This window comes from Crinia signifera, chromosome 7 (genome assembly GCF_055691185.1).
Source record: "Crinia signifera chromosome 7, ASM5569118v1, whole genome shotgun sequence".
NCBI classification, from domain to species: Eukaryota; Metazoa; Chordata; class Amphibia; order Anura; family Myobatrachidae; genus Crinia; species Crinia signifera.
Window position 1 is genome coordinate 111,875,306 of NC_139223.1, and position 14,399 is coordinate 111,889,704.

Sequence of the window (14,399 nt, forward strand, 5' to 3'; positions counted from 1 at the left end):
TGTAATATACTGAGGAGGTGTCACCGCAGAAGCAGAACAGAATGTCTCCTTCAATACTATCAGGCAATTGAACCACCACCCTGACTCTTCACCTGGATGACAAAGCATCCATGTCCAATAGAAATGGAGGGAAACTGAAAAGGGTGTAGAGGTTAATACATTACACAAAGGAAACCTTTTAAGTGAATGTTTAGGATCTGCATAACTCAAGAATAGAGTCAGGTCAATGAATAGATAAATAATTGAAACCATTTATAGATAAACTGAAAAAGGGAGGCAGTTCTCCTTAATGTATGTGAGTGAGCGTGTGTTCATGTCCTCTAAACTCATATAAGCTACAGTATATTTGCACTGATATATTCTGAGCAATATTTTTACGTTTTTTTAGTAATACATTTCACCATTTAAAATTTACTACAATTTACAGTGTCATTCGTTTTCACAAATGTTTTATGCTTGGAGACTCGGGTAATGCCAGATAAGCTGAAAACCTGATTGATAACCAGCACTTTATACTAAAGATATCTCTTTGGGTTAAGTTTATGGTAGGTGTGTTTTCTATATATCACTCTGTGTTGAGCAAAGGATTGGGAAAGTTGGGACCTTTTTCGATGGAGATTGGAATACAGTGAAACTACAAGCAGGTCATAACCGAGGAATACATGGCAGCCATGTATGTATTTCTGTCCTGAAACTTTGAGTTACTACTACTGGGGTATTGAGATATAAGCAAACCAGCCATAAAGGTAATGTACAGTGATTGTGCTGCCCCTTCTTTATTCATTAAATGCTCTTATCACCTATAAAACAGTGGCCGAGGTACAAATGCTCTTATGTCCCCTAATAACCTGCCCTTCCCTGAAGAGACTTGGTTAATGTACACATTGAAAAGAGCCAATTTACCTCTTTGTGGGAATCCTTGTGAGCCTCAAGTGTCTTCATGATCGTGAGCTCAGCATAATTTTTAAATCTGGCTGGTTGGTTCCGCAAAATTTCTCGCAGTACTCTTAATGCCAAGGCTCGAATTGCATGCTGGGGAAAAAAGATACTGACAATAACTACTAGTTCTCAAAGCAAAATATCACCACACATTGCTCAAATCATCTCAAATCTTCTAAACATACAGTAAGTTTAGAAGATTTGCATAAGAGCAACCCACAAATATTTAAGATTTTATATGAAATATGACCTTAAAAGACCACTAAACCTAAATACAAGCTGTCAAACAAAAGAACCACTAATACTGTTTCTAAAAAAGATAAAGTAGAAGAAAATCCCATACCAGATATTTATCATTAAATATGAGTGCAACCTACTGCTTTCAAATTAGAATATTTAATCCAAGATTAATTCCCCCACCCCCTACAGGTATTTGAGAATGTCTCCAGCAACTTTCATGAACATGATCACACCCATTCTTTCACTGTGAAATCTCATTTGTGAATGTAGTTTGTGTTGGATAGAGAAATAGAGAAAGTTCTTACATCCTTGTCTCCCAGAGTTTCAAGCAAGAGGAGGAGGATAGTTTTGAAGTGTTCCTCCCAAACTCCAAGGTTGTCTTCTCGTGTTATCTTCAGTAGCTCACAAAGGGCTCCTTTTCTCTCCTCCACCCGTTCATTATGATTGGATAGTTCCTTCAAAAGGTCAGCAACCAGATCAGAGTGGTCAATGGCAACTGTAAGGCACATGAGCATGGCATTTAAAATATATTAAAGGAAAAGCAAGGTGTATATATCTATTTATAACAGAATGTGTTCAATTTTGAAAGGTAACAGAAAAATAAAATTTGTGGGGTAACAAACCATCACGCAGCTGGTCCATATCATCATCAAAGACAGCTTCCTTCAGAGCAGTTTTGTCATAGCTATTTATCGAGTCAGAGTATGGGTAAGGGTTGTACTCTCGTCCTCGTGGCCCACTGAAAGCACGAGGTGGTTGAGTATTTAGCAATGAAGTCTTGTTATCTAATGCCATCCGTCCTCCTTCTACGACGTCAGAACCTCCACGGAGGTCACTCACAGGAGATGCCATTCCAGCCTCACGAGAGACCTATGAAAAAAGCATTTATTAAGAAATATGCTATGGTAAACCTTAAAGATTCTCACTAAATGACTTGCATTTCCAGCAAACCATAAGCATACCACTTAAACATGCTTGCATTAAGTTATTATTAGTATCCTATACAATAAAAGGATAATGCTGCTCTTAACTTCTATGAGGGAGGATTTTGTGTGGGGGCAGCCACTAGATGCCACTTGTGGCAGCAAGTCAAGTGTTGTTTCTTTCACCATGCACAGCCTCCATCACAAACATTATGGTTATGATCTACCATTATGACTGGCAATTTTTAAAAAAAATATATATAATATATATAGATAGGGTCATAAAATGTATATATATATATATATATATATATATATATATATATATATATATATATATATATATATATATATATATATATATATATATATATATATATAGAGAGAGAAAGCAGGGAATAGAGAGCGCTATAGCCACCAACTAGAATTTCCACCAATTACAGTCAAATATAATACAGTACAATATGTAATCTTAAAACCAGAGTGCTTTTATTAAAGTTTCAAGAATCACATCTGGAGATGGTATCCATTTCGGAAATATAATGTCAGTAACCCGACGCGTTTCGTCTTTAAAAAGACTTCATCAGGGGTTTAACTAGATTTGAAATTATAACGCTTGTACCGGCGTGTAATTTCTTCAGTACTTCGTAAGTTGTTATAACAATCCCCTCAATGGGGTATCAAAAGAAACGTATATATTGGCGCGTATTTTCCTCAATGGTAAGGAGGGCTGCAATGACCTTCCCCTCAAATGTAGAACGCTCCTAGTATCAAATTGTCCCTATATAGGGTCTAGGGGTACGAGTTGTATCAATGGCCTTCTCCAAACAATTTATTAGGGCACAGACAAATATTATTAATGGGGAGTTTGTCCCATTCAAAGCGGCTGTCAGCAATGTAGGTCCAGTATGGTTAGTCCTGATCCAACCGAACAGGTCTAAAATATCTACTTATCTGCTGATTTAAATGCATATAAGAGACAGCAAAAAAAATGAAGGTCCAATCACAGTTCAATTTCTGATCCGTGTGGAGCGTACAGGACTGAACTGTCTGCAGACAGTTCAGTCCTGTACGCTCCACACGGATCAGAAATTGAACTGTGATTGGACCTTCATTTTTTTTTGCTGTCTCTTATATGCATTTAAATCAGCAGATAAGTAGATATTTTAGACCTGTTCGGTTGGATCAGGACTAACCATACTGGACCTACATTGCTGACAGCCGCTTTGAATGGGACAAACTCCCCATTAATAATATTTGTCTGTGCCCTAATAAATTGTTTGGAGAAGGCCATTGATACAACTCGTACCCCTAGACCCTATATAGGGACAATTTGATACTAGGAGCGTTCTACATTTGAGGGGAAGGTCATTGCAGCCCTCCTTACCATTGAGGAAAATACGCGCCAATATATACGTTTCTTTTGATACCCCATTGAGGGGATTGTTATAACAACTTACGAAGTACTGAAGAAATTACACGCCGGTACAAGCGTTATAATTTCAAATCTAGTTAAACCCCTGATGAAGTCTTTTTAAAGACGAAACGCGTCGGGTTACTGACATTATATTTCCGAAATGGATACCATCTCCAGATGTGATTCTTGAAACTTTAATAAAAGCACTCTGGTTTTAAGATTACATATTGTACTGTATTATATTTGACTGTAATTGGTGGAAATTCTAGTTGGTGGCTATAGCGCTCTCTATTCCCTGCTTTCTCTATTTCTATTGTTGCCTCCCACTAACAGGGGGGGTTTTAGAGTAGCTGCTCACACCACTAGGGCGCACGTGGGGTCATCCTTTTGTTATATATATATATATATATATACACACACACACACACACACACACACAATTGTACACAAAACAGGATAAAAGGTTACTAGAGTAAATGAAGTACTATAATGTAGAGTTTAAAAATGAAACCGAACATAAATTAAACAAACAATCAATTTAATGAGAAATATTTTTCAACATTGGTCTATTCGAACTAAACACTCCCCTCGGGCTAGCACACTGTGCATCGTACACACTCAGTTACACAGATAAACAAGTGTTGCATGTCAACACTCCTGATGTGTCTTAAGTGGGCAATACACCATGACTTGGGCCCCTTTGACTGGATCAGGCTGAGAAATCAAGTGAACAGTGCCAAAATCATAAGTGCCTAACCTCCGATTCTGATCCAGGCTCAACGGATTGGATCTGCAGATTGCAAGTGCTGCAAGTAAGAATATTGGATGCGGCGAGCAGTTGCAGAGATATCGCATACAAGGAGATACCGTGGATAAGTCTCAACATTAACACGTTTAGTGTTCCCTCAGAGCCTCTTTTGCAGGGTGCTGTACCCTACCCGTTTTTAAAACCACAAAATGCCCCCTGCCCTTTTTCTGTGTGACAATGTGCGCCCCCTTACACTGCCCCATACCGCGCTGACATGCCGCTGAGAACTTTCGGTGTGTGCCATCATGTGTAATGGGTATTATGGTGTATGCCATCATGTATAATGGGCATTATGGTGTGTGGTATAATGTGTAAGATGCATTACAGTGTGTACCATAATCAGTAATTACAACAGAATATATTGTCAGAGTATGACAATGTTTAATGGGTGTAATCCTAGTGCAGTGTGCAATTTTTTTATATATATGTTTTTGGTTTTTTTAATTGTTTCTAATGTGAATTTTGAACATAAAATGTGCCCTCCCGATTGAATTAAGTGCCCTGCATGGTGGTCAGCCCCTTGCCCTAAAAAATCCTAGTTTTAAACACATTTTATATTTATTTCAACACATTATATATTTATTTTAACACATTATTATATATTTATTAACAGATTATTATATAGCACAACAAATTACCTTGCACTTTACAAACATTGATAAAACAAACTGGGTAGTTATAGTCAAAACTGTAGGAAGGCCTTGCACTCAATTTTAAAATCAAAGACTTTTTGGCAATAAAAGAGGCTCAGCGCAAGGGTCTTGTGGGCCCTAGTGGCTCACTCACACTAAGCACCGCATGTTGCGGTGGCCACAGCTCAGATCACATCCACTTCCTTTGACTCACTGTCTCACTATTGTAAAGGACTGGGGATACACAGTTGCTCAATTTACTATTTATTCAGCTTATACCTGCATTAATCATCTGCAAACTGGATGTGTTTAGCTGGTCAAACCATTTAGATTTATAAATCCCCAAAATCAGAACTGTTTCGGTCTCCATCCCCAGCTCTACTGTAGCCAGCATCGCACATGATCTTCTTATGTTTTTAGAACCAACATTATGTCACTTTTATTGATAGGGGCTCCCACAATTGATGTGAAGGGCAATGTTTGACTCAGAGACAGAGGAGCAAATGATACCAGCAGCCAATTTGGCTGCATGATTATGACACTGGGAATCATGACTGGTCCTTCGACATTTAAATACCCAATAGTAACATTCTGACAAAACTTAGCTTGACAAAAAATGTATTGGTGTGGCCAAACACATACAGAAAGGGGGATGTGGAACCGCGCTTTATCTAATGATATGCAACAGGTGAACAATTTTAAAGATTAAAAAAGCACATTTATTAACATATACATTTAAAAAGATAGGTACTGGTTTTCATAAAAATGGAGCAGAGATAATCACCCAATGGGATAGTGTCCGTGTGTCCGTTCCTAGGTGCGCTTCCTATAGTGGTCCCATGTAGGTTAGCCGATAGTTGTTTGAGGGACTGTTTAGGAGTGATGGTATCATCCAGCTCAGGGAGCCCCTGTTAGTATAGGGCTCAACCTGTTTGTTCAGCAGAATTGAGTCCTGGTTAAGTACGGCTGCAGGGATGTCCTGGGGAAGCTGGTCCGGTCACAATAGGAAAATAGCTCGAAGGTCCCAAGGTGGGTGTCTGAGCTCCAGTGTACCAACGCGTTTCACTCATGGGCTTGACCTGTTGCATATCATTAGATAAAGCGCGGTTCCACATCCCCCTTTCTGCCAATATTTCTGTCTGTTTGGGTTGACCCCCCCCAACACACGGAACCGCAGCTTACTGCAAAACCACCCATTTTTTGGCGCCCTCTCAGGACACCCAGTGCCCCACAACCCCCTTCTTTGAAACACATACAGAAGCCTTCAAACTACTAGCTATGCTTCTTGCTCCTCAATTGTTTCCATCTGAATTTAAGGATTTTCCCTTCTAATTTATAAATAGCAACTTTCCAGTCTGGATTCTATGTATACAGTAGTTTACATTTTATGGTTAACTGCTTTTTCTTTTTTTTCTGAGTAGGGGCTTTTTGGAAGGATTATGTTACCAGACATACTCTTATACACAACATGCCACTTAGCATTGGCATCACTATGGGAGTGCGAACCGCACCAGATATCACATGCCAAAAGGTTGACACTAAAATAGAACTTAAGGTGCCCATACACGGTGCGTTTGCACCGTGCGATGCGTGCTCCCGTGGGCATCTCATCGCACCGTACAAAAAGTATGTGCTGCACATACTTTTTGTACTGCCTTCTGATCGCATCGCCTGCAAAATGCAGGCATTGCGATGCAAGTCAGCCCATAACGAGTGCGATCATCGCACCATGTATGGGCACCTTAACACTATGTGCAACACTCCAGGAGCAGCGCTGCATTTCTAGTGATCTAAACGGGTGACTATCTGTGATGCCATAAACCTCCCCATTAGGCCACACTTTTTGGTGCATGAGGCTACTCCCTTTCCCAGGTGACCGTGTCACAAAGCATAGTGATGCCCCTACAATTAGTATCCATAGAACAGTGTGGTGCACAACATGATTTCAATGTCAAAGACTTTTACCAAAATTACAGTCTTGTGACCATGTGATGCTCATTTCCCATTCACTTTACACTTAAGTCATTTGGCATATACAAATTGTTCATTAATTACAGAGTTTTTAAAATTGTCCATTTCCATGCCCCATCCTGTATAACACAGAAACAACATTACAAATAATTCCTACAGGCATGTGACCATTGTTATTGTCTCTTACCAGGTCACCATCCTTCCTTCCATCCCGTTTAACCGGCTCATTAAGATCCTCTTGGCTACGGAAGCTAAATTTCTCAATGGCTTCAGTGACACCACGGAGGGAGCTGTAGATTTCATCAGAATTCAGGTTTTCGGTATCATAATCCAGCAAGCTACAAATAAAACATCAGAAAGTTTAAAGCAGGCACAAGTACAAAGCAACTATGGCTCTCTTATGTTGCTAAAGCATGATGAAATAAGACAATTGACAAGTCTAGTGAGTACTGCATATCAATTCATTAAATCAGGGATGGGGAACCTTTGATCCCCAGCTGTTGTTGAAGTACACAACCCAGCATGCCTTGCTACATTTTTGCTATGTGGCCATGCTAAAACTTTTGCAGAACATGCTGGGATGTGCACTTCAACAACACCTGGAGGGCCAAAGGTTCCCCATCCTGGAAGAAAATGGTAAAACTGTATTGCGTAACAATGCTGGACTCAATTTGTCAATATACCATTGTAGGGATGGATGGTGCTTACAGGAATTCAAAATTAAGATTAATAGGAAGCCCAATAAGTAATTTAAACCGTAAACGCAGGGATTTCAATACTGGCATTGGAATTTCGGGATTAGACGGCGCTGTTCCCAATGCCTGGCCTGTGGCTCTGCGCAGCGTGATGTCATATTACGCTGCACAGGCTGAACAGTCGCTCCACCCACAGCCTCACTGCATTGCTCCCCAATCCTGCTCCAGCCACCCGGCCAGCTCCCAGACGTGCCTCCAGCAGCACCACAACTCTCCCGGACCAACTCCCAATCAGACCGCCACTCTCAAAGCCACCCACCTGCACTGCTCCCGGCCGCTTCCGCCCACAGGTAGATATGTGGGGCAACCAGGGCAATTTTTTATTAGGGAAGCTAATGACACTAGATGATATTGTTCACAATATCGCTCAGAAAGGGCTCTCAGGAGCGAAATTGTGGGTAATATCACCTAGTGTGTACACTCCTTGATAAGGAGGCGCACTGGCTATATACATATACACACACACACACACACACACACACACACACATATTAGAAATATATATATATATATATATATATATATATATATATATATATAAATAACACACACACAGTATACACACACTACTACATGTAGATATATATAGAATATAGATATTCTGCTCCACAAGCAGTTCTGTCCTCCCTGAGCTCCCCTGTGTTAAGTTACAAATATTTCTACTATTAACTCTGTGACTTCTCAACCAATTTATAATCTGCCTACTATAATACAAAGTGTAAAACGATTAAATTGTAATTACATGCTGGTTACGTCAACACAGCCCAAGCAGTATTTACAGTTTCCAAATTCGACAGAAACTGCTTTTAAAAGTGTCAGACTTATATAAACAAACACTGTGTACACACACACACACACACACATATATATATATATATATATATACACATACATACACACACACATATATATATATATACACATATATATATATATACACACACACACACACATATATATATATATATCACACACACACACATATATATATATATATCACACACACACACACACACATATATACATATATATATATATATATAATTCGAGGTCCGGCACTCCTCACCTGCCTCTGCTCCACTGAGTACCTTGACCCGGGTGCCCGCTGATCGCTGGCTGTACCAGCGCTTGTCAATAGGAGTATAGGAAAAAGCGTCACTCCAGGTACTAGTTCAATAGTAGTTTACTGTTAGTCTACAGTGTTTCGGGCCGGAGCCCGTCTTCAGGACATAAACGTTTATGTCCTGAAGACGGGCTCCGGCCCGAAACACTGTAGACTAACAGTAAACTACTATTAAACTAGTACCTGGAGTGACGCTTTTTCCTATACTATATATATATATATATATATATATATATATATATATATATATATATATATATATATATATAGAGTATAGGAAAAAAGCGTCACTCCAGGTACTAGTTTAATAGTAGTTTACTGTTAGTCTACAGTGTTTCGAACCGGAGCCCGTCTTCAGGACATAAACGTTTATGTCCTGAAGACGGGCTCCGGCCCGATATATATATACATACATATACATACCACTTTTTCACCAGAATTGCCGGGTTACCTGGGTTTTTGGACCTGGATGCGACCCGGCAGTTGTACTCTTTTACACTGGCGTCCCCGGGCATTATGCCGGGTGGGAAACGCCTGCGAAGTCGGGCCCTGAGCTGGCACTTGAAGAGGACATCTCCAAGGGTCGAGAAACCTATCAGCCGGGACCCCCGTGATGCTGTCCGACACGCTGGGGCAAGCCCAGCACCTAGGAAAGCTGCTGGGCTGCCACAGCCTCCGTGCTCCCCCAGCCTCCATCCATGAGGTAAATGGATGCCGCACACAGGAATCCATTCACATCCTCCACTGCAGTCTGCAAAGTACCGCAGCGGAAGCTGTACACGGCCCCTGCCCAACTACCGGGCTGACCGCAGGGCGCTGCGGTACAGAGGTATGTGCCCCCCTATCGGTGGAAATAGGTCCCCAGGTTGGATGACCCGGATCACCCATTTACACAGCCCTTGACTGCGAGGAAGCCTTGTGTATGACCATGAACATTTGCTGGGTCATTCACCCGGGGGAACAGCAATAACCCCGGTCGAGACTCTGGTGTGAAAGGGGTAATAGTGAGTGACCTGTATTTCCAAACACAGTACCACAGCAAAAGACATACAAACATAATTTTCACAAAAATGCACTTAAGTATAAAAGTATTAATACATAGAAGATTGGAAGCCGACAGGCTGTTCTCTGAAAAGGGGGATGCCAGAACATCCGCAGGTCTGCTGTTGCTGGCAATTCCCTCCATAGCAGAGGAAGGCAGAGCTCATGGTGAGCCTGTTCCCGCCTCAGTGGTCAATTCAGCAGCTCAGGTGTATATGGACTACTTAGCTGGGGACAGTCCTGGTAGCCTTGTGAATACCTGGAGCAAGGATGGAGTGAGTGAGAGGGAAGCCAGGCGAAGTACTCCCCAGTGTCACCTCCTGTATGACCATGTGATGGGAACACTGTGGATCTCTGTGTGTGCGAATATATATAATTCACAGGTGCCTTCCTGGGATAAGTATATAGTCAGGCAGCACTCTCGAAAAAATGGTAACAAAAGTGTATATAAATAATTTGTGTAATAGACAAAAAAAAACAAAAGGTCAGCAGTGTCTACAGTTTCGAGGGTGACGCCCCTTCATCCGGACAACAGACATCCTTAGTCTCAAACAATGAAATAAACAATATATATGACTTGACCACTGCAGGAGAGGAACACAGAAGACCTTTTGGGGTCATAACTGCCCTCTCGATTTTTTAGCTGAACATGGTCATTCGGATATCCATTTATTAATTGTAAGCAAACCAGGTTGTTACAATTCTGAACCAAAGGAGCCTTTAATCACCTGTAGATTTACATGATATATTGCCCATTTGGCGATATACCCCTGATGAAGTCTTGACAATAGACCGAACGCATTGGGATTTTCGCAAGATTGTTATCCCCCGTTCCTCTCAATAAGAAGTGGATAGAAGGAATTCTGTTGGATGGATATTGTATATTACATTTATGACCATGTTTGAAAAGGACTAAGGGGTAGATTTATTAAGCTCAGTGAAGTGATAAATTGTCTGGTTTTTATCACCGGCCAATCAACTCTTAGTAGTGAAGTAACAGGCTAGGTTTGAAAAATGACAGGTATGAGCTGATTGGCCGGTGATAAAAAACAGACACTTTATCACTTCACCAAGCTTAATAAATCTACCCCTAAATTTGTTTTATTGAACTCTTATTCAACCTTATTGAAGGTCTTTAAGTATAGGTCTACAAGCTCTTGAGTGACAAATAAACATATACATATCATGTTTTAAGGAACTAACTCAATAATATTGTATATGTTCTATTCAGTTCCTGCTAACAGGGAACTGGTAGATTTATTAAGCTCGGTGAAGTGATAAACTGTCTGGTTTTTATCACCGGCCAATCAGCTCTTACCTGTCATTTTTCAAACCAAGCCTGTAGCTTCACAGGTAGGAGCTGATTGGACGGTAATAAAAACCAGACAGTTTATCACTTCACCGAGCTTAATAAATCTGCCCCTGAATGAGGAAAGCAACCCAGTGTTTTAATATACACTAAAAGGGTGCTTAGTCATAGCACCAGAGAAGGGTTATGTTTTGAATACATAAATATATTTTATGCAAACAACCAGCAGATCAAGCAACATAAACCATCAACAGTACTCTGGTCAAATAACAATCACTTATGGTGTGTACACACGGTGAGATTTTGCTATCTGACTTAAGAGTGCTATGTAACCTTTGCTAACTCTGTACTATTTACATACAATTCATGCTATCTACATTCCATTTGAACTATATAGTCATTGGTGCACTGTCTATTTGGCCTTTAAATTTAGCTGATTGGAAGCACGCATCGGTACCGAATCAGGATAGAAAGCTTAAAAACATGCTCTATTTCCATACTATGTATATGCAATCCCGATTCGATTTTGACTACAGTATATAGTCAAAATCGAATGTCAAATTGTACCGTGTACACACCAAATTAGTCTCCAAATTGTTAAGAAACAATTCAACACTTTATTGGGTATATACATACACAGACATATATACAAATATATAGAATAGAGAACAGGCGTCACTCCGGCACTTTCTTGTACAGTAAAAGCTTTTATTGTATCTATGCCATTTCGACTATGGCCATCTTCAGGATACGAAATGGCGTAGATACAAGAAAAGCCTTTACTGCACAAGGAAGTCCCGGAGTGATGCCTGATCTCTATTATACATTGGATGGGGGCGCAACTACTCTCGGGGTAAGCACCCAGGCCAGTTAAATATCTGCACATTGCAGTGGAGTGCTGGACCATTTCCAGTGCATGTGCATATATATGTATATACACACACACAGGGGCGTAACTATAGCACCGCAGCCCCCGCCACCGCGGGGGGGGGGGGGGGGGGGGGCGCTGTGCATGTGGGGGCGCCGGGGGCTGCGGTGCTATAGACACCCCCCCCAATCCCCCGCAGACTTACGTAGCTCGCTGGTCCCGGCGGCTCCGTTCTTCTGATGAGGACCACCACAAAATGGCCGCCCCCATATAGCACACTGTTCTCTGAAACTGTCTGCTGTATGGGGGCGGCCATTTTGTGGTGGTCCCCAGCAGAAGAACGGAGCCGCCGGGACCAGCGCAGCGCGATAGGTAAGACTGCGGGGGAGGGGATAAACATAGGCGACGGGCGGCCGGGGGGTGGGTATGGGCGCCCCCCCTCCCCTAACGGCGGGGGGGCGCCCAAAACGTAGCTACGCCACTGCACACACATAACACAAGAAGTGACACAACACCTAACCAGGTGGGGCTGAAATTATATTCTATGCAAAAAATACATTGCACACATATACACAATGGGGGGTATTCAATCTGGGCCACTATTTACGACGGGAGAAATAGCGGCAAACGCCTATTCAATGCTGTCTTTCCCGACAGCATTGAAGAGGCAGATCGACAGAATGGGCCCGACTTTAAAAGCATCCGCGCCCGTTTTGACGATTTCAGCAGTGAATTGTCGCGATCGCGGACGAATATCAACAATCCACGGCCATTTATGCAGACACGCCCCCTTTTCGCCGATCAAAAAGTGGGACATTGAATCGCACCTGGCGATCTGCGGTCGAACAAAACGAAAACAGGCCAGGGTCACGGCTGTCGGGCCAGATCGACAGTCGTGTCCCGGGATTGAATACCCCCCTAAATGAACAAAAGTATTTGGCCCCACTTGTTAATTAACTCAGGTGTTTCAATCAGACCGGTTGCTACAGATGTATAAAACCAAGCCCCTAGCTATGCAGTCTCCCTTTTCATACATGTATTTTTACAAAATAGGTTGTTCTGAAGACCTTAGTGTCTTCAATCATGGTAACTGTGATAGAATGCCACCTTTACCATAAAACAGTTTGTGAAATTTCATCCCTGCTGGATATTACACGGTCAACTGTAATTATTAGAAAATGGAAGCATTTAGCAACAACAGGAAATCGTTCACGAAGCGGAAGACAAAATCACTGATCAGGGTCAACGCCTAAGTGCGCAAAAGTCACCAATGCTCTGACGATTCCATAGCTGAAGCGTTCTGAAATTTAACTGGATATAATACAAGCACAAAAACTGTGCGGCGGGAGCTCAATGGAATCGGTTTAATGGCCGACCAGCTGAATGCAAGCCTCACTTCATTAAAGCAAAGCGTTGGATGCAGCGGTGTAAAGCACACAGACACTGGACTGAGGAGCAGAGAAAACCTGTTTTGTGCAGTGATTAATAACGCTTCTCTATTTGGCAGTTAGATGGGTGAGTCTGGGTTTGGCAAATGCCAGGAGAATGTTACATGTCTGACTGCACTATGCCAACTGTGAGGTTGGTAGAAGAGAGGTAATGCTATGTGGCTGTTTTCCACAGTCTAAGCTAGGCCCCTTATCTCCAATGAAGGGCAATCTTGACGCTTCAGCATACCAAGACTTTTTGAACACGGCTATGCTTCAACTTTGTGGCAACAATTTAGGGAAGGCAATTGTGTATATAATATCTGTGCCCCAGGGTGCAAATAACTATAAAAGGCATGGTTTGAGGAGATCAGTTTCAAAGAACTTGGCTGGCCCACACAGAGCCCTGACCTCAAACCCATCGAGCACCTTTGTGACAAAATGGAAGGAAGCATGTGAGCCAAGCCCTCCTATTCAACATCAGTGCTCTACAGAATAAATGGGGTTACCACTCCCAAATCTCGTGGAAAGCCTTCTTAGAAGAGTGGAAGCTGTTATAGATGCAAAAGTTGGACCAACTCCATATTAAAATATGGAAAAAAACTTTTTTTCTATGAAGATAACATTTAATTAATCATAAATAATCTATATACAGTACATTGTTAATGTGGTAAATAACTATACTAGCTGCAAACGTCTGGTTTTTAAAGGAAGGTGTATAGAGGCCCATTTCCAGCAACCATCATTCCAGTGTTCTAATGGTACATTGTGTTTGCAAATCACGTTAGAAGACTAGTGGATGATTAGAAAACCCTTGTGCAATTATTGCTCATAGCACTCTACCCACCCCCTTCTTTTTTCCCTTGTGCAATTATGTTAGCACAGCTGAAAACAGTTTGCCCTTTAGAGAAGCTATAAAACTGGCCTTCCGTTGAGCTAATTGAGT

General features: G+C 41.6%; 1 protein-coding gene across 1 annotated transcript in view; it reads right to left on the minus strand.

Moving 5' to 3' along the window:
* The window catches only part of CLASP1 (cytoplasmic linker associated protein 1), a 321,194-nt gene that overhangs the window by 38,710 nt on the left and 268,085 nt on the right, over positions 1–14,399 (minus strand). Inside the window, exons 35-38 of the mRNA XM_083153636.1 lie at positions 7,118–7,268; positions 1,803–2,049; positions 1,485–1,675; positions 904–1,032 (exon numbers count right to left, since the gene is read on the minus strand). Coding sequence (XP_083009762.1) covers positions 904–1,032; positions 1,485–1,675; positions 1,803–2,049; positions 7,118–7,268 — 718 coding nt within the window. The remainder of the gene's footprint in view (positions 1–903; positions 1,033–1,484; positions 1,676–1,802; positions 2,050–7,117; positions 7,269–14,399) is intronic.